The sequence below is a fragment of the Cinclus cinclus genome, chromosome 2 (genome assembly GCF_963662255.1).
Source record: "Cinclus cinclus chromosome 2, bCinCin1.1, whole genome shotgun sequence".
Taxonomy (NCBI): domain Eukaryota; kingdom Metazoa; phylum Chordata; class Aves; order Passeriformes; family Cinclidae; genus Cinclus; species Cinclus cinclus.
This window is the reverse complement of record NC_085047.1, coordinates 50,288,991-50,315,747: the sequence shown is the minus strand read 5'-3', so window position 1 is coordinate 50,315,747 and position 26,757 is coordinate 50,288,991. Positions and strand designations below refer to the sequence as shown.

Below are 26,757 nucleotides of genomic sequence, written 5' to 3'. Positions count from 1 at the left end.
TAGCAGGGACCGCGTTCTGCACAAAAAGCTGGCGCTAGACAGCTAACAGGCAATAGGACATTTTTGTTACAGTGTATTATTATTGTAGCACAACGAGACAAAAACCCTCCGCAGAGAGCAAGTGATGCGTGGAATTAACATATTTAGCCTGCAAGCGCAGGGGGCAGACACCTGCAACAACGTGACAATGAGCTCTAGAGAGGTTTCCCAGCGTGTTAAAGCAGGGACATTGCTACGGAAAGCGACTCGTCTCCCCTGTTCCCGCACATTCCGGGCTGCCGGAGCCTCCGCCTTTCCCGGCCCCCGCCCGTCTGGCACCGCCCCGCGCGGGGCCGGCGGCGTCCGCGGTCGCCATGGGAACGGCGCGCGTCACCGCGCCCGGCGCCGCCGATTGGCGGGAATTGTTCGAGAAGGCGCCCGAGAGCGGAAGCGGAAGCCGCACGTGGAGCCGGTGAGTGGCTGCCGCAGTTTCTGGAAACTTCGCCTCATTGTCATATTTAAAGCGGCGGCGCTGGCGCTGGGTCCCCTCCCCGTCCGCCCGTCCGCCCGCGCGCGCTACGGGGACCGGCGGCCGCAGCAGCACCGGGAGCGAGCTGGGCAGAACGGGAACCCCCTTCTGGCACTGGGGCCATGGCCGTGGTGGGATTTGATTTGGGCTTCCAGAGCTGCTACATCGCCGTGGCGCGGGCCGGCGGCATCGAGACCGTCGCCAACGAGTTCAGCGACCGGTGCACGCCGTGAGTGAGGGGGGCGGCGGGGAGCGGGCGGGCGGCGGTCTGTGCCCGGCGGAGCGGCCGCCGTGGGGAAGGGGCTGGAAGTTTGGCGGTGGGGCGTGGGGAAGGGGGTTCCTCTGTGCGGGGCCAGCGCCTTCCCTGGCACTCGCCGCCTCCGTACGGGCCCCCAAGGGCTGCTGGGGGGGCAGGTACAGAGTGGTGGGGCTGGGCGGCGGCCCGCTGTGGGTCCCTGTGCTCCCCTTCCCGCCCCTATCCCTTCACCCGCTGTGACCCCCTGTACATCCTCGCCATCCCGCCTCCCAGGTCCCGGGCCCGCTCTGTCCCCCCCGTGTCCCGGTCCCGACCCGTTCTCCTCCTTTGTCCCGCCGGGGTTCATCCCGCGGGCAGTGCCGGGGGATGGAGGGCTGTGCGGAGCCTGCTCGGGTGGCGGTGCGGCGGGTTGGGAGCGCCGGGGGCGGCCGGCAGAGTCCCCGTGGGGACAGCCCGGGTTAAGTGGGACACGGGGGGAACGCGCTCCCACTCGTGCTGCGTAGGATGGGCTCTGCCAGCTGCTCCGGGGCAGCTCTGCTTTAGTCAGAGGTCAGGTACAGGAAGCCTCTGGCTCAAAGCAGGAGTTAGTTGACAAGTTAGAAGCTGCCGTGCACAGACGGGTTGGGTGTAGTCTGGTTGTGAGCTCCGAATTGCCATCACCCTCTTTCACCGTTTGGATAAGCCTTTGTGAAAAGTCCTGGATTCGAGCCAAGGCTTTAAGATGGATAAAAGTATTTCTGTAGTTATGTACTGCGAACTGAAAGAATGGCACTTTGATGGAAAGACTTAGGTGTTTTATTTACGGTAGTAGAAAATGAATCCGTGTCAGTTCTGAGTTGTGTTTTCAGGATGGAGTTAATTAGCCTGTTGTTCTTTCCAGGTCGGTGGTTTCATTTGGATCAAAAAACAGAGCTATTGGTGTTGCAGCTAAAAACCAGGTGGGTCATTTCCTGCTGCAAACTGTTGAAGTACCAGTGGATGTAAAGAGAGTTGGCTGGGTGTAGTTGAAGCTGAACAGCTTGAGTTTCTTGTTGAGCTTTTTGTTTTAGAAATGCTGCGCTATGCTGCCATGCTTTCCTCAGAGCAATGTAGGATGCTTTTGCTAGAATGCTTCTGCTCTCTTTCATTAATGTAATACTTTCCAGTTAAATATGTTCCTATTCTGTTCAGGTCACTGGGTTTCTTTTCCTAATGATTGTTTACAGGATTTTCCTTGTACTTGAAAGAAAACATTTTAAATGCTGTATATAGTTTCTTAAAATTAGATGTAAGGGGAGATGTTTGGCTCAGATTCTTAAAGCTATTTAGAGTACCTTACTACCATTTGATTTGTTATAAATTAAATGCCTCTGTTTTCAAAGGTGTAAGTCCTTATTTTGGAGATTTTTGTTTTGCTGGGTTTTTTATTGAGGTGCCCTGCAAGATTGTATGTTTTCTTTGTTTAAGTATTATTTTTGGTTTAGTAGGAAAACTTGGTTTCAGCAAGTCTCAGAATAATGAAATGTCATGATTAAATAAATCCTTAGGTACTGTACATTGTTGCATAACTGCTGCTGGGAGATCAAGCATGCAGCCTCCACTGGTCTGTGCATCTCTCATGTAGTAAAAGGACTGCAGTGGGTTTCCATGGAGAGAGCACTAAGGGAGACTTTATTCCACTGTAATAGCAGTCTTCTTAATTTTGAACAAGTACTTTGCATGTTAACAAGCACACAAACATTCAGTTACAGGTTAGCATTTGGAGGAATGAAGTAAATACACGTTTGTATTTTTTCCTTTAATTTCATTTTAGCTTTGCTGAGTTGACTGCTGACATTGCTACAAGTCAGAAACTAGTATGATTCATTAGTGTGCAAAAATGAGTTGTTATTCAAAATGGGAAGTGATCTGAATCCTTTGTACTCTCAAGCATGTTTCAGTATTGTTAGATTGTTCCAGTAGATGCTGTGGAAAACATGAAGGAAGCTGAAAGTGTGAGGCAGATTCTCTTAGGTTGCATTTACAAGTGTGTATTTGCAGTGCTGAACACCTGTGACTTCAGTTGCCTTCAGACTAACCTGTATGATGTTACTATATTGAGTGTTTCATGCTTGCCTCTCCTAGCAGTTGAAGCTAAATATTTTTGCCAGGAAAAAAGAATGTGATACTTAAAATTATAAAAGATGATAGATTATTTATTTTTCTAGTGGTAAGTGGTCCAGTTTGGCTGATGACCTGAGATGTGAACTGTGTTTCTTTTGTAAATGTGGAAGTTTCCTCACGTGAACTACTGAGAGTTACATTTTTGGTGTCATAGGGTATAGTAGCTACTTAAGGAGTACAATGATTCTTTTAATTTGAGAAAGAAAAAAAAATACAATCCCACAAAATAAAAAGGAGGTTTTTGACTAGTGACTTCTACAATGTGATTTTGTGAGAGAGCTCAAAATACTCAAAGGTGTTCTCTTTAACATTTGATAATTTGCTGCTGGAGCAAATTTTCAGAGAATTTCTGTTCCCTTTTGGTAAGTGTGGTAGCACTAGAGATGAGAACAAGTACGTTAGTTAACAGACCATAATTCTCAGCTTTCTTAATTGTGACTAAGCAGGAAGATATTAGAACATGCTACAGTCCTAATGGCATACAATTACTCTAAAAATATCTTAAGATTGTTCTCTTAGAAAAGGCTTTGAGGTTAATTCTAAATTAGGCTATAAAAGCTGCCAGAGTGTTTGTGCTTCTCTGCCCACTACATAGTAATAATTCCTGCTGCTACGTTCTTCAGCCATACAGCTGTGAAATACATAGCTTTCAAGTACTCTGAAGTTGTGGCTGTACAAATAAATGAAACTGCTGGGAAACAATCTTCAACATAGGAACCTAACTACTCAATCACATTCAAGTACTGGAATAGTTCCTGGCATGATTTTTGGCCTGTGCTAGCTTGTGCTTGTACTATTAATTGCTGAGCACTGTTTGGTGATTAGAATAAACCAAGGATGATTCTCAGCAGGGAGTCCAAGTGTGACATCTTTCCACAGACACAGCTGTCTGAAAGCTAGTGTTTTTTAGTGGGAGTGTGACCTCCTTTTTTGTCAGGGAGCTTTTCTGTAGGAGAATTGTCCTAGTTGAGTAGCTTTCTAATACAGGATGTAACTCAAATTTTTCCATTTCATGGTGAAAATTTTTATATGCAACAAGGAATTGTTTTTGCTTTTCTTTGAGGGTAGTGAATGCTAGACATATTCCTTGGTATGCTCAGCATTTGAGTTGCTATCATGCAGTCTGTTGGTGCCTGCCTAGATCTGTCCTGTAGATAATAGCACTCTTTTATAATTTCTTTCTAATTAAATATTATTAATTCTACTCTGAGATGCTTGCATTATCTCTTAGGCTGCTCTAGTTGTCTGGTTTCTGTTGTACTTTGCATTTCTGATAAGAAATGCTTTTCTATGTCGCTTGCTTGCACTGGGGAGCTTGCATTGTAGTTTAGCATATAGTTCAAGCTGATGTTAGCAAGAAAGGCTCCAAGTTGTCTACGCACTGTATTCTTCTTTGGTCTAGTGCAAGAATTTCAGTTGCTGCTAGGTGGATGTGAACAAGGAAATGATGTAATTTCAGAGTAGCTCAGGGAGGAAAAAAGTAAGTATTGAAATGTATGGAGACACTTAAACCTGACACTTAGTAACTTGGAAAGCCCTTGTTTGCGCTTAATGTAATGATGTTTAAAGTGGAGGTAGTGTGGCTTGGGTTGGAGGGCCAGCTTACAAACAGAAACCAGCTTCACATGTAGTTGCAATCTTTAAACATTTGAATTTGATCTATTTTTTGTCACCCAAGGTGAGTGGCTCTGGTTGCCAGCACAATCAGCAGCAGAATGCTCCAGTGCGGTGCACGGGGCGGGGTTCCTGATCTGGGGGAGTGTCCCAGGGAGACAAGAGCTACCAGAAGCCTGCAGCTCAAGTGGCACTGGCTGAAGGGACCTTGGTGGGGCCAGGAGCAGCAGCAGCAGTTTCCCCCAGACAAGCCCTTGGGGAGCATTGGTGAGCAGGGTGTGGCACAGCAGTGTGCAGGGAGGGTGCTGAGGCAGTGCCAGCCCAACCAGGGAGCAGTGGTGTCCACTGGCAGAAAGCCACGGCCTCGCTCAGCTCCACACCTGGCACGGCTGGCACAGCTGCTCTGGCAGGAACACGCTGCCACCCAGGTGCCACCTGCAGTGTGAGCCCTGCTCTCCTTGACAGGAGTGTGTGACAGCTGTGTGAAGGTGCCCAGGTGAGGGTGTCACTTCCACTTAGTGACAGAACTCTGGTGGGAGGTGAGCAGGTTGAGGACTCTCAGGGAATGTGAGAGAGAGGGAGATGATATAGTGGAATTATACCTGCCTTCCCTGGGACACATCTGGGAGGCAGACAGGACGCAGGATTCCTTTCTCTCCTCTCCACCTACTGGAAGACAGTAACTTGAAGGGATAGGGAGCAGTCTGTCACCAAGGTTAAGTAGGCCTATGTCATAACTGCTTCCCTGAAGAAAAAAGGTCATAGCCATAGGAGACTCCCTTCAGAAGGGACCAGAAGGCTGAATATGCTGGCTGGAACCACTTCTTAGGAAAGTCTGCTGCCTCTCTGGGGTCCCAAGTTCCTCCCCTGGTACGGCAGTCAGATAATTATCCATTATTGGTTTCTCAGATTGGCAGTGATGAGGTTGCACCAGGAAGTCCAAGGGCAATCAGGAGAGATTTCAGGGCCTTGGAATGACTGCTTAAGGGATCAGGAGCACAAATAGTGCTACCATGTGTTCTCTAGCCTTCCAGTTGCAGGAAATGGAGGAGGAAACAGGAAGAGTCAACAGACCAATATCTGAGCCTGGTGCTACTGGCAGAATTTGGGGGTTTTGATCATTGGTCAGTACACATGACAGCAAGTCTGCTAGCAATAGGCAGAGAACACAACTGTCTCAGAGAGGGGGAAAGCATCTTTGCACAGAAGCTGGCAGGGATAATTGAGAACTTTAAACCAGGTTTGGAGGGGGAAAGACATACAACCAAGTTTGCTAGAGATGAGCCTGGAGGGTACCACAGCAGTATTTGAGTGTATTCTAGTGAGGTCTTTCACTCTGTTGCCTTGTTGGAGATAGGATGGAGATCCATGTAGCAGCAGTGACACAAGGGTTGTTATCAATGTGTTAGAAACCATGGGAGCTCCTGAGAATGGTCACATAGGAACTGGGGCTTCTCCTCTGCAAAAAAATGGCAGGATCAATAACCCTGCTGAAGTGCATGTACACCAATGCCTGCAACACAAGCAATGAAGAAGGGGAGTTGGACACCATTGTGCAGCAGTAAAATTGTGACACAGTTGTCATTGTGGAGATGTGGGGGGGATGACTGACACAACTAGGCTGTTATTCCTGTCTGGCTGAAAACTGGCTGGATTGCCAGGCCCAGAGTGTAATGGTGAGTGGAGTTAAATCCAACTGGAAGCCTATCACCAGTGGTGTTCCCCAAGGCTCAGTATTGGGAGCTAGCCCTATTTGATATTTTAATCAACGTTCTGGAAAAGGAGATTGAGTGCACCTTCAGTCATTTTGGAAGTGAGGCCAAGCTGGGTGGGAGTGTTGATTTGCTGGTGGGCAAGATAGCTCTACAGAAGGATCTGGACAGGCTGGATTGAAACATTGAGGCCGATTGTATGAGGTTCAATGAGTGCTGAGTCCTGTCTTGAGTTGCAACAACCCCAGGCAGTGCTACAGGCTGGGGCAGAGTGGCTGGGAGGCTGCCTGATGGAAAAGGACCTGGGGGTGCTGGCAAACAGCAGCAGGATGTGAATCAGCTCAAGCTCTTGGTCAATGGCATTCTGGCCCATATCAACAGTAGTATGGCCAGCAGGGCCAGGGCAGGTATTGTCCCCTTTTACTGGGCACTGGTGAGGCCACACCTCGAATCCTGTGTTCAGTTCTGGGCTCCTCACTACAAGAAAGACATTGAGGGGCTGGAGTGAGTCCAGAGAAGGTAAATGGAGCTGGGGAAGGGTCTGGAGTGCAAGTCCTGTGAGGAGCAGCTGAGGGAGCTGGGGGTGTTTTGCCTGGAGAAGGGGAGCCTCAGGTGTGCCCTTATCACTATCTACAGTAACCTAAAAGGAGCACGAGTTGCACCAAGGGAAGGTTAGGTTGGCTATTAGGAATTTTTTTTTCACCAAAAGGTTTGTAAATGTTTGAACAGGCTGCCCAGGGAAGTGGTGGAGTTGCTGTCCTGCGAGGTACTTAAAAGATGTGGATTTAGCTTTTTGGGACATTGGTGGTCTTGGCTGTGTTAGGAAAATAGCTGGACTTGATCTGAAAGGCCTTTTCCAACTTAAACAATTCTATGATTCTAAATTAGTTGACTAAAGTAGTAGGCTCTGTTGATCATGTTATTGTTCACCCAGTTGTATCAGGGTTTCAGAGATAGTTTTATAATCCTTAGTAAGTAGTGGTCTGGAAGTCTGTGTCTAACTTATTAATGAGCTGATAAAAGTACCAGACAGTAATTACCAGTGTTAAATAAAACAGTGTGACAAGGGAGTGAGTGAGTGGTTGTCTGAAAACTTGGCTTGCGCTTGGGGGCATATAGAAGAGAACTGAACATTGCAGGCTGATTAAGAGTGGATTTCTAACTGTCCCGTATTTCTTTACAGCAAATTACTCATGCCCACAACACTGTATCTAACTTCAAGAGATTCCATGGTCGTGCATTTAATGATCCTTTTGTTCAGAAGGAAAAAGAAAAGCTGAGCTATGATTTGGTTCCCATGAAGAATGGTGGTGTTGGAGTGAAGGTAAATCTGCAGTGTATCTTTCTGGGTTGTATAGCTAAATCTGAAGTCTTACATTTCAGCATCTAGTCATGAAAATATGGGTTTCTTTTAATTACCCTAAAGGTAGGCTGTTTTAATCATTCTGTCAAGAGCTCTTCTATGAATAGACAGCTTCATCTTTAAATAGTGAATGTTAACCTTTAAATTAAGGTTCATTTGCAATAAATTGCTGAAATGCAAGTTTCCCTGTTAGCAAATTACACATCTAGCTCAAACAGTGGCAGAAAAAGGTATTTTTCTGCTAAGGTAATTGCAAGGTTATATGGTTATATAGTTTTACTTCAAAGTATGCCTTTCTGTCACTTTTGTGTGGAATGCATTGCAGCAGCCTTACTAGGTAATTTACAAATGCTTCAGAGTAGTTGGAACTCTTCTTCAGTGTAATTGCCATAAATGAGTTGCAAGTGTCTCTTTAGTGGTCTGCCTGGAGTCAGTTACTTGCGAAAGGAGGTTCAAAACCAGCTCCTACCACATTGCAGGTTTGGTTCTTGTTACATTTCAAGGACTTCACTGATACAATGTCATCTTTTCCTAGAATGGGTTCAGTTCGTTACATTGTGTCAATGTACAGAAATATATACAATTACTGATAATGAAGCCTTGCTGGTGTAACAGGCAGTGTTGCTTCGTTGACCAAGACTTTAGCTTGAGCTGGTCCCTCAAAACTTCGGTATAGATCAGACCTAAGTAGTGAATAGATCACGGAATTATATCCATTAGGAAGAATCCTGACTGGAAAAGCAGCCAAGCTTTACAAAAGAGATGCTTTTTCTTTTGCTCTTTGTGACTTGAGGTTAACAGGTAAATTCAGACAGAAATTATTGGTTTCCTTTAATCAGTATGTGTAGGAGTCTTGTTCTTGTACCATATAAGAGTCTAGTGTTGGGAGAACACTACTAGTTGGTATTTTTCCTGCTTTTGTTAGGCTGCTTGGAGAACAAATTAGTATTTATTTCTATTTAGCTGTGGTTTAAAACTTTTAATAATTGATTCACTAACATTCAGTAAGACTGGGAGGTTTGGGGAGCAATTTTTCTATTAAAACCAAAAGGCCCAATTTTCCCCCAAATTGTACTGAGTGAATAGAAGTGCTGCTTTCATGCATTAGTTGTAATGTGTTACTTCACTTCATCATTGTCATGTGTTCTATTGCATGATGAAAATGGTGATGCAAGAATAATTTTTGCGACGAGAGCTAGAAATAAACTTCTTGGTAAGCTTTATCTTAAGCTTTTAGTTGTTTTATGTGCATAGGTGAACTGTTGTTGCACAGGTCTTCCTTTCAGAGACACCTAACATATTTGAACAGAAGGATAAAAATGCCAAGGGAAAATAGACAGCAAGTACTTCTGTATGTTTTTTGCATTCGGCATCAGTTTGAAAAATGATGGCTATTTTTACTTAATGGTGTGCCACATTTTAAACTTGTGCCACTTTTTTGGCCATTTTCTTGCCATTTCCTTGATCTATGGAGTTGATATAATTCTTCGTGTTTTAAGACAGTGAGAATGGAATTATTGGTTAGATAAACAGTCAGCTGGGAAATTAAATTGTAAACTGAAGTTCTATAGTGAAATAATGAAGCATTTCATGATTTGTAGAGTATTAGCCAGCAGTGTATCAAAGAACATTAAATGTATGTAATTTTCCTCCAGATAAACTAATGGAATTATTTTACCTGTTCTGTCCAGGTCATGTACATGGATGAGGAGCACATCTTCAGCGTGGAACAGATTTCAGCTATGCTACTGACTAAATTAAAAGAGACTGCAGAGAGTAACCTGAAAAAGCCAGTAACAGACTGTGTTATTTCTGTAAGTAATTGTAGTGCACAGGAACGTTATGTCTTTTAACTTCAGCTATCGAGGGCTTTTTGTTTCTATTCATGCAGAGTGAAAAAGAACTCTAAGCACTTACAAAGGGATTAATCCTAACTAGCTTTAGAGCTTTTGACTTAAAGAAATCCCAGGGCTGCTGCCATATTCCAGACCCTGACTAACTTCATGAACTCATTCTCTTGGAAGTGTCTGAACTTTTGGGCCCAAAATGTTTCTGGATCTAGGTATATACCCTTTTGGAACAACTTGTTTTCATGACTAATCATACTAATTAATCATTGAAGTAAATACATATGTTTGTTTTTTCTTGAATTTAAAACAATTTGATAACTTTGATAAACAATTTCCTTTGTTTATTAAAATTTCCCCTCTGGCAGCTGGAAATTTTAGTTTGTCGTGTTTATCTTCATCCTTTCAGCAAAATTGGTTTTGTTTTTTCAATGTTATGACTGTGTAGAAAATGACCTCAGATCAAGAACAGTCATTCCATTGCAAAGCCCTGAGTATAAAGTAACATCTGCCTCTCTGCTCTCAATGACTCTGAACAAGTCTGTCTCATGTTGCATCTAGGAATATTTAGCTCTGTTATTATTAGAAATGTTCATTCTCCAATTGATACCTGGAAAGCTAGTTCATGTGTCCCTGGGAGGGGACATCAGAAGGCACTGTCCAATGACAATACTAGAGATGTAGAAAATGTAGAAATGCTAGAAAATGTAGAAAATTTTCAACTGCAGATTCCTTCAGAATTTTTGAGCATTTCTTGCCCAAAGTAATTTCTGCCAAAATAGATTCTCTTCACTTGTTATCGCTTATTTCTTTGCATCTCTCACATATGTAGTATTGTCATATATTTTTAGTTCCCTCTTCTTTTTTTTTTTTTTCTTTTTTTTTGGACAGGAGTATACCTGCTAGTTCTAATTAAGGTATTCCATGTCACTGTCTTAATGATATCCAGTTTCACATTTTGGGCCAGTACTTAATGTTATTAGCATTTGTATATAAATAACTAATTTGTTTCTTGCTAGTGTGGGCTCATGTAAACTGGCTGATGCTGATTTAATTCCATCTCTGAATAGAATATTTAAAGTGTCAGTTCAGTATGGTAGTTGCATTTTATAGACTTGCAGTTAAGTGTCTTCCTCCAAGAGGAGGAATAGATACAATTTTTAAATTAACACTTTTAAATAAATAGTGTAATGTCTCATTTTCTGGAAATAACTTTGTATTCTCGCCTACTTTGTTCAGGTTCCATCATTTTTCACAGATGCTGAAAGGAGATCCCTTTTAGATGCAGCTCAGATTGTTGGCCTAAATTGTCTTAGATTAATGAATGACATGACAGCAGGTAAGTAGGATAAAATAGCAGTTCTTGCAAGTGACAGGTGGGATAGAAGGTACATTTAATTACTCTGAGAAAAAGGACTGACTTGAAAACGCAAATATGAGGCATAAATATTTGAAAAACCTGCTATTCTTTTCTTTATTTAATGTCTTCTGTGTGAAGGGGTAGATGAGATCAAGCTCTGGTGATAATTAGTGATAGTCCCTGAACACTTACTTAGGAGTCACTACATGTGCTTGGACTACTTGTTCATTTAGTGTACTGCCCAGATGCACAGTTGCAGGATTTAGACACTCTTGAAGGAAGTTCCTTGATTAAACATCAACACCTCATAACTTCCAAGTCTTTTTCAATATGGTCGGGGTTTTAAACAGACCCATGGCTCTGCTGTCCATTTATACAACTCTCAGACAAAACTTCCCAGCCTGGAAGAGAGTCACTTTTGTAAATACAAAACTGGGTTTGGACTTTGTTGTTAAGACAGTATATGTTTTTGAGTACTTTGCAAGGAAAAAAAAAAAAACAAACCCAAAAAACCCAAACAAATGCTTGGGGAGCATATTACATGACTAAGGGAGTATGTTCTGCTTTTCAGGTCCTACAGCTTAAATTAATGGAATAAAGCTTCCATGAAAATAGTATATCTTGCACAGGTGTATGTCTGGATGTGTCTTGGTGCTTTTGATTTTACAGCTTAATGTTCACAGGATGTGATGTTATGCCACTGGAAACTAGAAATTATGTGGATAATGTCTGGCACTTCTTTTGCAGTGGCTCTGAATTATGGAATTTATAAACAAGACCTTCCAGCTCCTGAAGAGAAGCCACGGGTAGTTGTGTTTGTTGATATGGGACATTCTGCATTTCAAGTATCAGCCTGTGCCTTCAACAAGGGTAAACTGAAGGTAGTAAGATTAAATGGAAATAAAAGGGTTTAAGCAATTAGAATCAAATAGCCTGCCAATCTGCCTTCTTTTTTAATTTCTGAGATGCTCTAATGCATGAAAAGTGGCAACAAGTCAAAAGGTGAAGATTTTCATCTGTCTTTCATTTCATTAGAATTGTTTTAAACAAGCTGTAAATTTCTTGCAATATAGAAATGCAAGATATATAATACAAGTGCTATAATTTATTTTGTTTTATCTAAATGAGTGTGTGTATGGATTAAAATTTTGAATAGTTAGGATTGTAACTTAGTTACTAAGTATTGTTTCCTCTATAAAAGTGAAGATGAATTTTTGATTCATGTGATTGTGCACTGGAAGACAGGCTGACCTTCCCCCAACATGTTTTTGAAGCAAGGATTTGCTGATTTTGGAAGACTGCTATTCCCTTTGATTTTATTGGTGTAAGGCTAAATAATTATGCTCTTTCAAACCAGGTACTTGGCACAGCATTTGATCCTTTCCTTGGTGGGAGAAACTTCGATGGAAAGCTGGTAGATTACTTTTGTGCAGAAATAAAATCAAAGTACAAACTAGATCCAAAAACCAAAGTTCGGGCTCTTCTTCGTCTGTATCAGGAATGTGAGAAACTGAAGAAACTAATGAGTTCAAATAGCACAGACATTCCCCTAAATATTGAATGTTTCATGAATGATATTGATGTATCTGGAAAAATGAACAGGTGAGTTCTGTACAAGACAGGCATTTGCTTTGGTGGTCATATTTTTTAAACAAATATTTTGTTCCATGTTTGAAAGAAACTGAACGTGCTACAATTTAGTGTTAAGTGCTGAGTAGTTGTGGCATTTTTGTAATGCTAAACTAGCTGAGGCTAGGAAGTGTGGTGTTCAGCTACTTGAGTAGTGTTTCATGCAATAAAGCATGCATAAGAAGTTTGGATTCTTTTTGTAGAGTATGTTCTTAAAACAATGGACTAATGCATGCCAACCAGAGGGTTGGCTGCATATTTAGACCTTTGGCATATTTTAGGTAACCTAAATCCCATACTGCTGTTAAGATAGCAACATTTTAAGCTTTTTCTTTTTTTCTGCTCTTATTGGTGAGGCAAAGAGAAATGGAGGGCAGAAACAGTGCTTATGGGTGATCACATGATCATGGTCCAAGTGTAAATGAAGTCTTTTCTTGCACATCTTCCCAGGCATGGCTTCATTTGTTAGTTCTAGAGCTACTACTAAGAGCAGGTTCTTTTTCTTCCAGTATTGAGGCAACAGTTTTTCACTATGAAGGAAATGTCAGTGTTTTCTGATTTCTCATCTGTAATCTCTGCTCTGTGGCAAATATATAACAGCTGCCCAGACAAAACCTTTATCTTATTTAACTACATTGGTAGTGGCTTAGGAAAATTAGTATGCAGTTGTTTGTGTACTGCCTTATCTATGGCTGCCACTTTGGCCTACTCACAGGAATTTAGCTTTAAGTCTCTTTGCAGTGTAGTTAACTAACCTAGTCAGCATCAATTTGGAAACAAATACCAGGCAAGGTTCTTGTGGGACAGTCATTGTTTAGTTAATTCTATTTTTTTTTCTTAGGTCACAATTTGAAGAATTGTGTGCTGACCTGCTGCAAAGAATAGAGATGCCTCTGCTTTCGTTAATGGAACAAACACAGCTGAAAGTGGAAGATGTAAATGCTGTAGAGATTGTGGGAGGAGCAACCCGTATTCCTGCCGTCAAAGAGAGGATTGCTAAATTCTTTGGCAAGGATGTCAGTACAACACTGAATGCAGATGAAGCCATAGCTAGGGGATGTGCTCTGCAGGTATAGTACAGGCAACACTTGAAATTAAAATATGTATTTCTTGGTAGCACTTCAATGAAGAATTAGTCAGGTAGTTATGAAAATCTGTAGAAGTGGTCCATTTTTAAGTACTCAAGGAAACATACATGTTCACTAGGTATTTTTATGGGTCTGTGTTGTTTAAAAAGTCTCCAGAGTACTCCTCTCTGGTGTAGTACCTTATTGCAGGGTTTATTCTATGAGCAGCCTACTGCTTTCAGGAGAACATGCTCTAGGGGTCTTTAATGCCAAAAATATTAAGTAGATGAAAGATATTTTTACTCAACAAGGTATGTGTAGTATCAATGGAGAACCCAAACTACTGCAAGTTTGACTTCTCTGGTATCAGACCTGCCATCAATATGAAACAGGCTTTATTCTGTCTCACTCCCATTTTTACGGTTTCCAACTATATTTTACAAGCAAACCACTGTGTTCTTCCTTTTCTCCTTTAACTTCTTGTCTTATTTCACCCTCTTCTCTTTTTTGACTTGTTTCTTTACCCCATCTCACTAACAGCTTCCCATTGTCAGCAATAAGTTGTGTTCAGGGAAAGAAGCAGGAGCCTTTAGATAAACACTTTTAGGACTGAACAGTGCAGTGTTTCTGTTTTTTACAGTTCTGCTGTTTTCATTGAGTGTTACCTTTATTCACATGCTACACAAGGCCTGCTAACAGAGCACGTAAACACTTGTGTATGAGATTTCTCATTCTGCATTGAAATTGAGTAGTATTGAAATAGTTCTGCCTAATGAAATCAATACAGTTCTCACTTGTTCAAATTTTTTTGCTGTCTTGGCTAGTGGAGTAGAAGAGTTAACCAGCTTTAATAAAAGTTCTTTTGATTTTTGTTTTTTTATTTTTTTTAGTGTGCCATTCTTTCTCCAGCTTTTAAAGTGAGAGAATTTTCTGTGACAGATGCTACACCTTTTCCAATATCTCTGCTGTGGAACACAGAAGCAGAGGACACTGAAGGGTAGGTTGCTCAGACTACAGTTCTATGAAGCTTTTGACATTCATTATCCAAGGGTAATGTTCTTGCATGCATTTAAATTAGGATCTTGTTATTCTTATGTAGAAAACTCTTAGGCCATCTACCAGAGATGGCTGACAGGGAAGATTGTAAAGATAGGTTGAAATTTTAACTGTAATTCCTCATCTGTAAAAATATAAAGATTTTTAAAACGCGAGTGAAAGAGCTACCAATTAGTATCTTGTCTTGCACTACCTTTATTTGGTTGTCAGGATTAGGAATATAAAATTAACTAGATTAGTGCCTGGGTCCTGATTGCATTTTGCCTTCTGACTTTTTGTTTTTTTTACTCAAGGTGTTCTTGGCAGCTATCTTGATTTACTAATAATGTTATGCACTATGGAAATATTGTGAGCTTATAGATGCTATTTATCTGGCTGAAGCAAGAATTTAACACCTAGAAAAAATTTAACGTTTGTAAGAGTAATTTCTTGCTGCAGCTTAGGACTGGCATCTGTTACTCTGTTGTGCCTGTGGGAAGCACAATTGCTTTCTAAGATCTAAAGAGCTCCAAGTTCAGCTTGTGGAAAAATTATAGCTCTAGAGGGATCTGTTCATACCTTTTTATGTTCTTCATAGTTCAGACTTTTTTTCTTCCTCTTTTTCTATGGAGGTGCAGGGCCTAATTGTTCTGTCACATGTGAGAGTAGCCTGTGGGTTCATGTTCTAGGTGTAAAGCTCTCACTTTCTCACATCTAGGTTATTAAATGAGGTTTTCCACAGTTAGGAGACAAAATTTAGTTGGAAATTACAATCAAGCTGGCATAATAGCGAACATGCCATAGAACACGAAGTAGAACTGGTTGTTTTTCTGTCATGTTGAGATATGAATAATAATCTGGTGTCAGGGTTCTCAACTGAGCCATGGAACATAAATGAGTAAGGAATTAACAGGGCTATAATTATCCTTTTGAGACTAAGGAAGGGTGCGAGTTATGATTCAAAATACAGTCTTCCAAGCTCAAATAATGGAATAGGACAATTTCTTATTACAGTGAAGAAAATCCTTTTCCCTTGCAGTACAGTAGTGAAGTGTCTTCATTGCAATTGTTCAGAAGGGTATATGAGGCAAAGCATGATGCTCCTCTGAAGAGTTCTGACCCTATCAAAACCTCTCAGCTCAAATACACCACTAAAAGTGATGTTTTTCCCTTAATTACAGTGTTCATGAGGTCTTCTGCAGAAATCATGCAGCACCTTTCTCTAAGGTACTTACATTCTATAGGAAAGGTCCATTTGAGCTAGAAGCTTTTTATTCTGATCCTAATGGAGTCCCATATCCTGAGTCAAAAATTGGTAAGTAGTTGTCCTGGAAGTGATGTTGTCTCCAATAGAATGATTTGGATAAAGCACTAACTGGTGTGGTGCAGTATGGTTGTGGTGTATATATTCAGGATTTTGTCTCTGAAGGACTCAGAATTTTCCTGTTCCTGAGGCAGCTGAATTGGTGTTTATTTTTCTTGCTTATAATGTTGTTTTGGCTAAATGAGGAAATGAGGGGAAACTAATGTCTACAACTAAAATGTGATTATCACTACAAAAGATCATTTTGTAACTTTTTAAATCTTCTTTTCTGCTGATCACTGAAGCAAGCCAGGAATAATTTAAAAATACCTCCTGTATATAAAAACCCCATGTCTTGAATAACTAGTTGTTTTTACCTATACCTTCTGGGATTGACATATTGCTGAATAGCTTTTAATCAAAGCAGTCTGAAATAGTGGCAGCTACAACACTACAGTTATTGATTTGTCTATGTAGCATTTCTAAGCAGCTCTTTCATACTTTTTGACAAATTGCAGCACTTGACAGTGTTGATACTTTCAAAGAGCTCACTACATGGTTAGCCAGAAAAAGATTGTGATGGTAAAGACAGGCCGATTAAGTAATTGTTCTTGAGTTCTGAATATGCAATTAAATGTTGTATGTTTGTGTACCATATATTTTGAAAAACCAGCGCAGTGGAGAGGGGGACACTACAAGCACAAGCAGTGACCATAGAAGGGGGAATAGCTTTAAGAAGTGCAAGGGAGCAGGTTTCTATGAGATATTAGGAAAAAATTCTTTGCTGTGAGGGTGGTGAGGTACTGGAATAAGTTTCCCAGAGAAGTTGTGGATGCTCCATCCTTGGAGGTATTCAAGGCCAGGTTGGATGAGGCCCTGAGTAACCTGGTCTAATGAAAAGCAGGGGGTTTGGAACTCCATCTTTTAAGGTCACTTCCCACCTAGGCCATTCTGTGATTCTCTGACAGTATTCTGTGGTTACAGAAACATCAGACTTCCTTTTGTGATTAACTCTTACCATAAAGACTGATGGGGGGGTGGGGGGGGGGGGTTGTCAGTGTTCAATTTTATATGACTTTAACAAGCAGGAAACTGTTTAACTGCTGTTCTGGAAACTGGTAAGAACAGAACTGAAGGTCAGATTTGTTTCGACTCAGTTGCCAATTAATTCTTTGCTTAGAACAGAATTACTGGTGTGACTGAGTGAAGTAGTAGTTCTAATGAGACTGGCAAATGGGAGAACAGATTTACAGGACAGAGGATTGCATTCCTTAGGCTGTGAGATAGGCAGGTAAAAGCTTGTGTGCTTGTGGTTATCTGTTGCTGAAGGAATTGTGTGTGCAAGCATGTATATTTGGCCTGTGAAATTGGGGAACTTGTACTTTGCAGCTAAGTGAGAATTCTGGCCTCCAGGTCACGCTTTTGGTAATCCATGCATAATGAAAAATGTCTGCTGTTAATGTCAAGGACATCTGATTCTTTATTTAATCTTAAACTAATTGTCTATTAGTTTCACAATGCTTGTTTCAAGTATTGCAGTAGTCGCAGCACAATTAGGCTCTGCCCTAGAATAGAAGGTAATGGCAGACTAGTATGGATGTTAGAAGCTATAAGGAAAACCTTTAGGAATATCGTTTCTATGTTGGGCAGCAACTTATATTAGAAAAGCACCACTTAATAGTGGTGCTACACTAAGCCCTTGGGTAGTTTTCTTTCAGCCCACTGGTAACACAGATAGCATCAGTTTTGTATTTACTCTGTGTAAGTGGTGTCAGGAGAACCTACTGTTTGATTTATAAGATGAAGTTGGCTGAAAAGCAGTGTACTTTGGTTTGCTGGTTTTTGGGTTTTTTTTTCTGGTAGTACTGGTTTAATTTGAGGGACCATGAAATTAGCACAGAGGCTTCATCAAATATTTAGAAAACAGTTTGTCTATAGAAAAGGGAGATGTTTTCCTGGCTCTGTAATATTACCTACTTATTTCCATTGTGTGAGTTTTGATTCTTTTGGTTTTAGGTAGGTACGTTATCCAGAATGTGGCAGCTCAGAAAGATGGAGAGAAGTCTAAAGTCAAAGTGAAAGTCCGTGTCAATACTCATGGCATTTTCAGTGTGTCCACTGCATCTATGGTAGAGCCAGTTAAAAGTGAAGAGTGTGAAGATGTCAGTGTTGAGACTGAAGTGGAAGCTCAGGATCAGAGGCCGATTGAAAACTTCAGTGATGTAAGTTGACCTTTCTTGTGTGTGAATGTCCTTACTGATTGATGAAAGTATGTTCTGCTGTTACATACTCTGGAAGAAAAATACTTTCTTCTAAGGAAGCAAAAGGAGATTAATTTTAAGATGTGTGTAGCTGTCAAGAAATGTCTTTACAAGAACAGGAGACAATTTGTGCTGTCTTGCAAGTGTGTGGATTTCAAAATCAGTTATTGTGTGAAGTGCCAAATAGCAGCAGGTCAGTTGAGGGTGGGGTTGCTTATAGCTGCCGTAGTTATCCAGCTGTTCCAAACAGGAAAACTAGATTTGGATTGTTAATCATCCATGCCCTTTGTGTTGAAAGGATGTGTATGTAATCCTTTTTATCAGTAAAATTTTTTGCAACTTTTTGTGAAAGGAAAAGCTGAGTTGTTTTCTACAGCATTGGAGAGGGGAACACTGGGGAGTAATGCACACTGTTACAGTCTACTTGATGTTTTAATAGTTTTCTGAGGGGGAAAAAACTTAAACATTACGACTCAATAAATTAAAAGCCCCTTTTTATAAGAGAAAGTGGTAGCACGTGCACACACGCACACAAGTATTGTGCAGCAAGCCTGGCACTGTTAACATTTTCATGAAGTCCTTCTGAACTTGCACCTAGTCTGTATCTCCATAGCTGAAGCGTGTGTGTTTCTGCGTGTGCACAGAATGCTTTGTAGGGCACTTTGTACCGTATGTGCGTCAGGAGTGAAGTGCCCAATACTTAAATGCAAGTGCACATGCCTTCTACATCCTTTGTGCCTGGGCTTTCATTTCAGAAAAATATCCAGCAAGAGAACAGTGAGGCTGGAACACAGTCCCAGGTACAAACTGATGGTCAGCAAACGTCACAGTCTCCCCCTTCATCAGAACCTCCCTCTGAAGAAAACAAAATCCCAGATGTCAAGAAAGTGAGTGACCCTTTAACTCTGTTGAAAATGTTATCCTATATAATGGCTTTTAAAATGGTAACATATTTCAGGAAAAGGAACTTGGTGTTGGAACCTTTTTCATTTTCACATCTTTACTATAGTGAAAAATGTCTATCTTGTGATGGTTTTTGTGCAGAGTTTGCAAAAGGATTCCTGCAAAAAGCCTTTCTCTACCACTTCCCTATCTCGCAGTGTTGTCTTCAACCCAAATAAGCTAGTTGTACATTTGAATTTAAACTTCAGTTAGGCCAAAGTTATTAGGCCTACTGAGGGAAGCTGGGCTCAGGAATTCATGTACCTACAAAGAAATAATCAATTTAAGGAAACATTTGCCTGCATGTTATTCTTAGTAGTTTTATTTTTTCATCTGTATGAGATGAAAAATGCTGTGGGTTAAAATCTTAACTACTGTCAGCATCCTTAGTGAACTGCTACATTACAAATGGACACTTCGGGAAAATCTGCAAACACACCGTGTATCTGACGAATGTCTTTGCTGTAGCTTAGTGCTTACTGTCTGGAAACAGACTGTAAGGAGACTAGGATAGGAGGTGGAATCCTCAAAAGGAAAGTGCCTCATTGAGTATATTTTGAAGATTTTAAAAGAACATGGAAAAACCTTTGTGTGTTCTTCCTCTGAATGTATCTTTCATCATAGTGGTACTTCATCAGGAAAAAGTCAGGAAGATTACCTTATTTTTCTTCTTTCTAACTCAGACAAATGAGAAGAAAGGTGATCAGCCCCCAGAAGCTAAAAAACCCAAGATAAAAGTGAAGAATGTGGAACTACCCATTGAAGCTAACTTGGTTTGGCAGTTAGGAAAAGACCTTCTCAATATGTATATTGAAACAGAGGTGAGTTAGTGTGGTTTAGACTGCTTTCTTGTGTGCAGTTATTAACCATTCACCTGCTTCCCAAGGCAACCTCTGTTCTTGTACTGTCACCCTGGAGTATGGGCTCAGTTAACAATGAGCTAACATACTGTCTGCCTTCTAACACAACTGACAAATGTGTATCAGAAGGGTTCAAGTGTCCTTTATAGCAATTAGTATCAGAGCACTGATCCATGGAATGAAATCACAGATCCCTTTAAATTGTTGTAAGAAGTGCAACCCATTTCTTCAGATGAGTCTACTGCATGATAATGAGAATTTCAACAGTTAGGTGAGCCAAGGCCTCTGGGACATTTTATAGGAGCTGTGCTTCGTAGAATGCTGTTTGAACATTGTTATTTCTTAATTAAAATATTTTCTGTGGTATGCAGGGAAAGATGATTATGCAAGATAAACTGGAGAAAGAAAGAAATGATGCAAAGAATGCAGTGGAGGAATATGTATATGAGTTCAGGGACAAGTTGTCTGGACCATATGAAAAGTTTGTTTGTGAAAAGGTAGGTTACAATTTCAGGAACCTCTCTGAAAACACTGATATCAAATATTTGTTCTGTATATCTTGATTAAACTTTATCAAAGCCAGCCTGGACATAGCTGCAAAACCAGAACTTTATTTGAATGATGACAGTGACTAACCCAGAATTAAGTTCAGGTGTATCAAATGCATATCACTGAATATAGGTTTTGTCACAAATGGAGTAAAGTTTTGTTTCCAATTGAAGCTGGTGACTGGAAGGGGAAGCTGTGTTGCTTTATGTGTAACCAAAACCATGAATTAGAGTCACACCCCAAGCATTGGCCTAATTAAGGACAGAAGTCTATAAATGCTACTTCTGTTGTAGATGTTTCTCTGTCCAGAAGCTGGCATGTTTTGAGTAACTTAATTAGTCATAAGCTGCAGTAGAAATTAATCCTTAGCCTCCTGTATAAAAATTTAATGTGTATATTTACCTCTGTCATGTAACTTCAAGACAAACATGGTCGATTGGTGTGTAATTTGTTGTTTGATGTGTTGAATTATATTGTTACACAGGATCTGCAGGGATTCTCTGCCCTCCTAGCAGAGACAGAAGGCTGGTTGTATGAAGAGGGTGAGGATGAAGCAAAGCAGGTGTACGTAGAAAAATTGGAGAATTTAAAGGTAGGCCTGTTAATATGCCCAAAAAAGCAAAATTGCCAAAACACTGTGCTAAACAACATTAATGGATGTTAATGAATCACATAAATGTGTACAAATTGCTTTTTCTAGAAATTAGGTACTCCAATTGAAATGCGCTATCAAGAAGCAGAGGAACGACCAAGACTATTACAAGAACTGGGACACAGGCTCCAGTACTATGCTACAATAGCTGGGGAATTCAGGAATAAAGTAAGTGACCTTTTTTTAACCACAGTGAGGCTCATTTGCTTTAGGGGCTTCAAATGCACTTTGAGATGAGCTGTGATCTACTGCTATATAGGTCAGAAATGTAACACCACAAATGTTTCCCAGTACTCAAAAAAAAACCTCACACAGTGTCATATCTTCGGTTGCTTGATACTTCTGGATGTTTTCAGGCTGAAGAGGATGTTCCTATGAAGAGTTTAGACTTGTGGTCTGATTCTTGACCTTGAAAAAACTGATCTGTTTTTTAGGAATGTGCTCCTCTTCCAGTTCTTTCAGGGATAAGAATTATTGTATGATGAGAAGCATTAATGTAAAACCTAGTTGCAGATAAAGTAGAAAACCCAATTTTATTATATGTGGGTATTTGGGGTTTGGTTTTTTGTGGGGCTTTTTGTTTTTTATCCCCCTGTTAGCATTAGTAGATTATGTTCTTGGTAAGCATTCCTGTCTGAAAACTTGCTCCTTGAATTCCAACTTAAAGAATTTTAATAGGACATTTCACGATACTCAGACTAATTCAGTCTGAGACTTGGCATCAGAAACAATTGTCCTTACAGCTGTAGATTGCAAAATTAAGTGAAATCACAAGTAGCGTTATACATTAAATAACTAGCATAGTAGTTAATTGTGATAGTAGTTAATTGTGTAACTGTGGCATTGTAGGGAATGCTAAAATTGAAAATTCTGATTCTTTCCCTGTACATTAGAAGCTCTACCTTGGGCACAGGTAGCCCCTCTAGAATGGGACGGACTTTTTTGTGTAATCAGCTTATTTACAAGTTATAAATATTTGATACAGACTTGTTGGCATAACTTGATTATGTAATTAACACTTGATATTATTAACTAATACAAAATGTTTGTATTTGGACAGGATGAGAAATATATCCATATTGATGAGATGGAAATGATGAAAGTAGAGAAGTGTGTTAGTGAAGTGGTGGAGTGGATGAATAATGCTGTGAGTGCACAGGCTAAGAAGAGCTTAGATCAAGATCCAGCTGTGCATTCAAGTGAAATTAAGGCAAAGCTACAGGTAAGTACCATAAGAAACTATATTTAGAGGTTGGTGCTAAAAGTAGACTGGTATCTGTGCCTTTTGCCTTCCCCAGTTCCATCTTGCTGCTCTAGTGTTCTTGAAAGGTAGAAAGTATGGAAAGGAGGAGATCCAGTAGAAAGCAGAGGAGCTCTGGTGTACTGGATGCAGTTCTGTTAGAGTTCAGTGATGTTTTGTCTTAGTCACCTTAAAAACTCAGGTTGTTTTTTAGTGTTGTACTGAGAGACAAAATAGTATTGGAAAAAAAACAATGTGAAGTCCAAAATGCTTAGTTGAACTTTGCCCAGAGAACATCAGAAAGTATACCAATTAATTTATTTCAGGGTACAATAATACATGTCAGATTGGGCTCAGGGAAACAAATGCAGAAGCAATTTCAAGCAGTCTTTTGGACACGGGACCTTTTGCACTAGTGAAGCTGGTGGCTCCTTAATATATATACTACCTGCATATTTTCCATTTTTTTAGGAGTTAAACAATGTCTGTGAGCCTGTTGTGACACAACCAAAACCAAAAGTTGACTCTCCTAAGGAGGAAAACCCATTAAGTGAACAGAGTGATTACAAAACTGAAGACATGGGAGAAGATGACAAAAATTCTGAAATGCCTCAGCAAAATGGTGAATGCCATCCAAGTGATCAAAACACCATTAACATGGACCTGGACTAAGCCACTGCATTTGCAACAAATTATTTCATCCCACGACAGAAGATGTTTTGGCTGTCATATGTGATGGGAGTGGGAATGCATTGTTTTGGAAACTATTTATATTTTTTTCTTAAGAATTGTCTGGGATATGTTATGTTGCTGGGAGGAAGAATAGTAATAGTGTTGGTCATGACTATCCTAAAAGGAAAATTGCCTTGGTAACTTTCAGATTCCTGTGGAATTGTGAGTTCATACTAAGCTTCTGTGCAGTATTTAACCATTTGCATCACTAAAGATGAAAAGAAGCCCTTGCTTTGAAACATACTGCTCCTTTAAAAGGTTGTAATCAAAACACTCGTAGGCATTTGTAGATGCCAAGGTAGTTTTCTTTTGTCTGGACATCTAATTGGGTATGTCAGAAAAAGCCAGTGTCTGTCCCCTTCATAAGGACTTTGCAGAAGAAATCCTTCTGTCCTGAGGTTTCTGATTGTTGCAGTCCAAAGTACTTATCAGGTAATGAGATGGTGAAATGTGTTAGTAGCATGCAGAAACGCTTACGTTTCATCTCTTGCTAAACAATACATTTATCATGTGGGGTACATAAAATGAAGGAAATGCTAATTTCTGTTAGTGTTATTGTGAAGCTTTTTAATGAGCTTTGAAATAAAGTTCATTTTACTGGTATCTCTTGACCTCTTGACTTTAACTGTTTTCAGTATTTCTGCTCCAAGTGTTGCCCTTCTCGGGGTTTGTCAGGCCATTGCTTTGTGTTCCTGTGCAGGAGAGTCATAAACATGCTTAAAACTTTCACACTTGGCACAGAAACAGCTGTAAAGTGAGATTAATGTAATTCAGCCCCTTAATGAGTTATGCCTTTTTGTTTTCTTTGGCCCAAGGGTTATATACACCTGAGTGAACCTGGAAACTCCACAGATGTTAGAGCATAGGACAGTGTTTATAACTGATGCCTTTATAATTTAGGTTACAAGGTGCTTATATAGCTTGAGTCATAAGATATATCAGTATAACCTGATATCAGTATAACTTAATCATGACTTTATGTATCTATATAACCTGAGATCAAGATGAACTAAATCAGCTTTTTGTACCTGTGTAACCTGATATAACTTTCTGTGCAATGTAATGGCTAGTATCTGGTTAACCTGTTGCTTAATGCTGAGTAGAGGAAAAAAGAAAAAACTCCTGAGGGTGGATAGCTTTAGAGATATAGGTAAGTATGAGAAATTGGCAAATGTAAAGCCTATTAGCCTCAGAATAGAGACTTTAGGCTGGTTAAGACCAGATAAACCAAGGAGCACTGTAACAAAACCAAGTTGAAGAGTTGAAAAGTTCAGATGCAAAGAAGACCTTGGAAGCCTTTATTGAAGACCCCTGACCACCCCTGAATTGGGGAGGTGCAAGTGCAGTGCAAAAGAACTATCTAATAACCATGAGATTGTACTAAATTAGTTCTGGTGTGTATGTGATGGTGTTGTAGTGACACGGTGATACTAAGCAATATTTGCTGTATAAATATACCACAGCACTTAACAAAGGTGTATGAGTTAGGTGGAGGTATCTCCCTCACAACCAGCACTGCAAGAAACAAATACCTGCTGTATAGACATTGATCTATGGGGATTTATTTCCAGCCTATCTTTTGGGTATCATAACACAGAACTGTATAATTTAGAAATTTTAATCCACAGTTCAGAGTAAGATGTTAAAACCTGGTTGAATACTTAGGGCAGGCTCTGTTTTTTGTTACAGACTTAACTGAAGTAATGGTATTTTCAGCCCCTTCAAGTTGCTCTAGTTAGACCTTGGTAAAGGTTTTAAAAACTAAGCAAATCTCAAGTAAATCTCTGTAGTCTATTGGAGAAGGTTTTTGTGCATACTTGGTGTGGGGGAGGATGCTCTGTGTTAAACATCAAATTACACTAGAGAGTATTAGTTACCTGAAATGCTGTGGGAAGAGTTTTTCTTGGAAGCATATTCTGAAGGGTGTTAACTCTTCTGATGCATGGAAGCACAGTTCCCTTATATAAGCATGTGGCACCAGATGCTTAAAGATCAGTGTCACTAAATGCAAAAGTGTTTTGGTTTGTTCTTTTAAGAAGGGTTTATTGTGGCTGGAACAACAAAACCTAATGGAGAAAAGATGAAATTGGTGCCACTGGAGCTGCTAAAAAGGGAGTACATATGAGAGAACTGGTGCTTTCTAGGGCCAGCTAATCCTATCCAAGGCAAGTATTTTTCTTCTATCTGGTGTTTTTAGCATCACCCTTCCATGAGTCTTTTCGCAGCCGGGGGCTGGATCTCTAATGCAGTGTGTGCAGCTTCCCACAGTAGTGCCCAGTTTTCTGCAGTGATTATATATAACTCATTTGATAAATGGATTATGAGAATGTAGATTACTGTTACTGGCTGCTTTGAGCTGACTGTTCTTCACTTCTGCTGATCTATTAGACAGTGGTATACAGTTAGCAACAATAGGAATATTTTGATTTTTCCTTTTCCTAGTGCTAAGGGATAGGAAGTCAGACCGAACTTCAAAACCATGTCTGAAGTGTGGAGAAGTATTTCTGTGTTGGTTCCAGTAGAATGATTTCATCAAGGGTTAACTTTTTTTGACAGACTACTGCTTGCTTATATTATTGCCAAATGGAAATGAATTTTTTTGCAAAATCAGTCAGATGCCTTAGGAGAAAGCTTAACTTAATCAGTGGAAAATTTTATAGCGATATCTGAAATAGAATTCTGCCAGAAGAACTAGTTCTGAATCCACAAAAAGCAGCTTTTTGGGTCCTGATGGATTGCCATGTATTCAGTTACCTCTATAGAAGGTACTGAGTTTTCTCTCTAATTTTCCTCTAATGAACCTTCACAGCAAGTCTGCACTGGGAACAGATGAATCTGGGCTGGATTTTATTTTCCAGATTTCTGCAACGTTAACTATTTCATACCAGCTAATGGTGTAGCAAGTGATGAATCCCTTATGATTAAGTGGCATATTTAAATCTTTACACTGCTTGTGCTGAGGGGGGAGGGAGGAAAACAAGAATACAAGTGATACAACTTTACCTTTTCTCCCTTTGCCCCAGTTTAGTGGCTTTGTTTTCTAGTTTACCTTTTACCACACCTGGATATCCTGTGTACCAGTTTCACTTTGGTCTCGGTATCAATGACAGGGAGGTGAGGAGGTTTGGGATGTTGCAGTTCCCTTCATGCTGCAGCATACCACAAAAACACAGCACTACAAGACAGAGATTACTGGCCAGTTTAATCTCAGTGGTATAAGGGTGTAATGGTCTTAATGTTTTACTGACCAAATACTGCACAAAGGTCTGCCTCTCCTTTTGGAAGGAGGAAAAAAAAATCATTTGATTCCTCTAAGGCAAGCTTTTGCAATTCTTTTCATAAAGGATTTTTTATGCTGTGTGTTGTTGCATCCACATATAATGTGTTTCTCAAAGTTGATTATTTTACCCAAGTCTTTACAGCTGTTTTGCTACAGTGGCATTACTGATAGGGGAGAATTTACATCAGTGTTCACTGTGGTTTTGTTTTTGAGGCATGGCTTTTCTCAAGTTGTGTTCTGAGATTCTTGAAAATCCTTTGACATAGCATAGAAAAGTATTTTATAAACACAAATATTTATTTATTACTCAGAAAATGTGTGAAGTATACAAAAAACTCAAATGCCCCACTGAAAATGTTTAAGGTCATATTAGGGGAAAACACTTAAAATGGACCTAACAATATT

At 40.2% G+C, this 26,757-nt stretch overlaps 1 protein-coding gene across 2 annotated transcripts; it reads left to right on the top strand.

Moving 5' to 3' along the window:
• The first annotated feature begins 630 nt into the window (after positions 1-630).
• HSPH1 (heat shock protein family H (Hsp110) member 1) lies at positions 631-23,512 on the top strand. Of its 2 annotated transcripts, XM_062514694.1 has the most exons (18): positions 631-737; positions 1,645-1,702; positions 7,416-7,556; positions 9,287-9,409; positions 10,682-10,781; positions 11,550-11,683; positions 12,160-12,404; positions 13,273-13,501; positions 14,389-14,495; positions 15,715-15,848; positions 17,853-18,058; positions 18,853-18,984; positions 19,723-19,860; positions 20,271-20,396; positions 20,933-21,040; positions 21,149-21,268; positions 22,161-22,322; positions 22,812-23,512. In XM_062514694.1, the coding sequence occupies exons 1-18, from the start codon at positions 631-633 to the stop codon at positions 23,010-23,012; spliced, it is 2,571 nt and encodes an 856-aa protein (XP_062370678.1). In that variant the 3' UTR covers positions 23,013-23,512. The 2 variants fall into 2 exon arrangements, with proteins under 2 accessions (XP_062370678.1, XP_062370679.1); XM_062514695.1 differs by lacking the exon at positions 18,853-18,984.
• Positions 23,513-26,757: the final 3,245 nt, after the last annotated feature.

Coding starts and splice junctions, on each gene's coding strand:
- HSPH1 (XM_062514694.1), top strand. CDS start 631: ATGGCCGTGGTGGGATTTGATTTGGGCTTCCAGAGCTGCTACATCGCC. Junction 9,410..10,681: donor TAACAGACTGTGTTATTTCT/GTAAGTAATTGT, acceptor TACTTTGTTCAG/GTTCCATCATTTTTCACAGA. Junction 10,782..11,549: donor AATGAATGACATGACAGCAG/GTAAGTAGGATA, acceptor CTTCTTTTGCAG/TGGCTCTGAATTATGGAATT.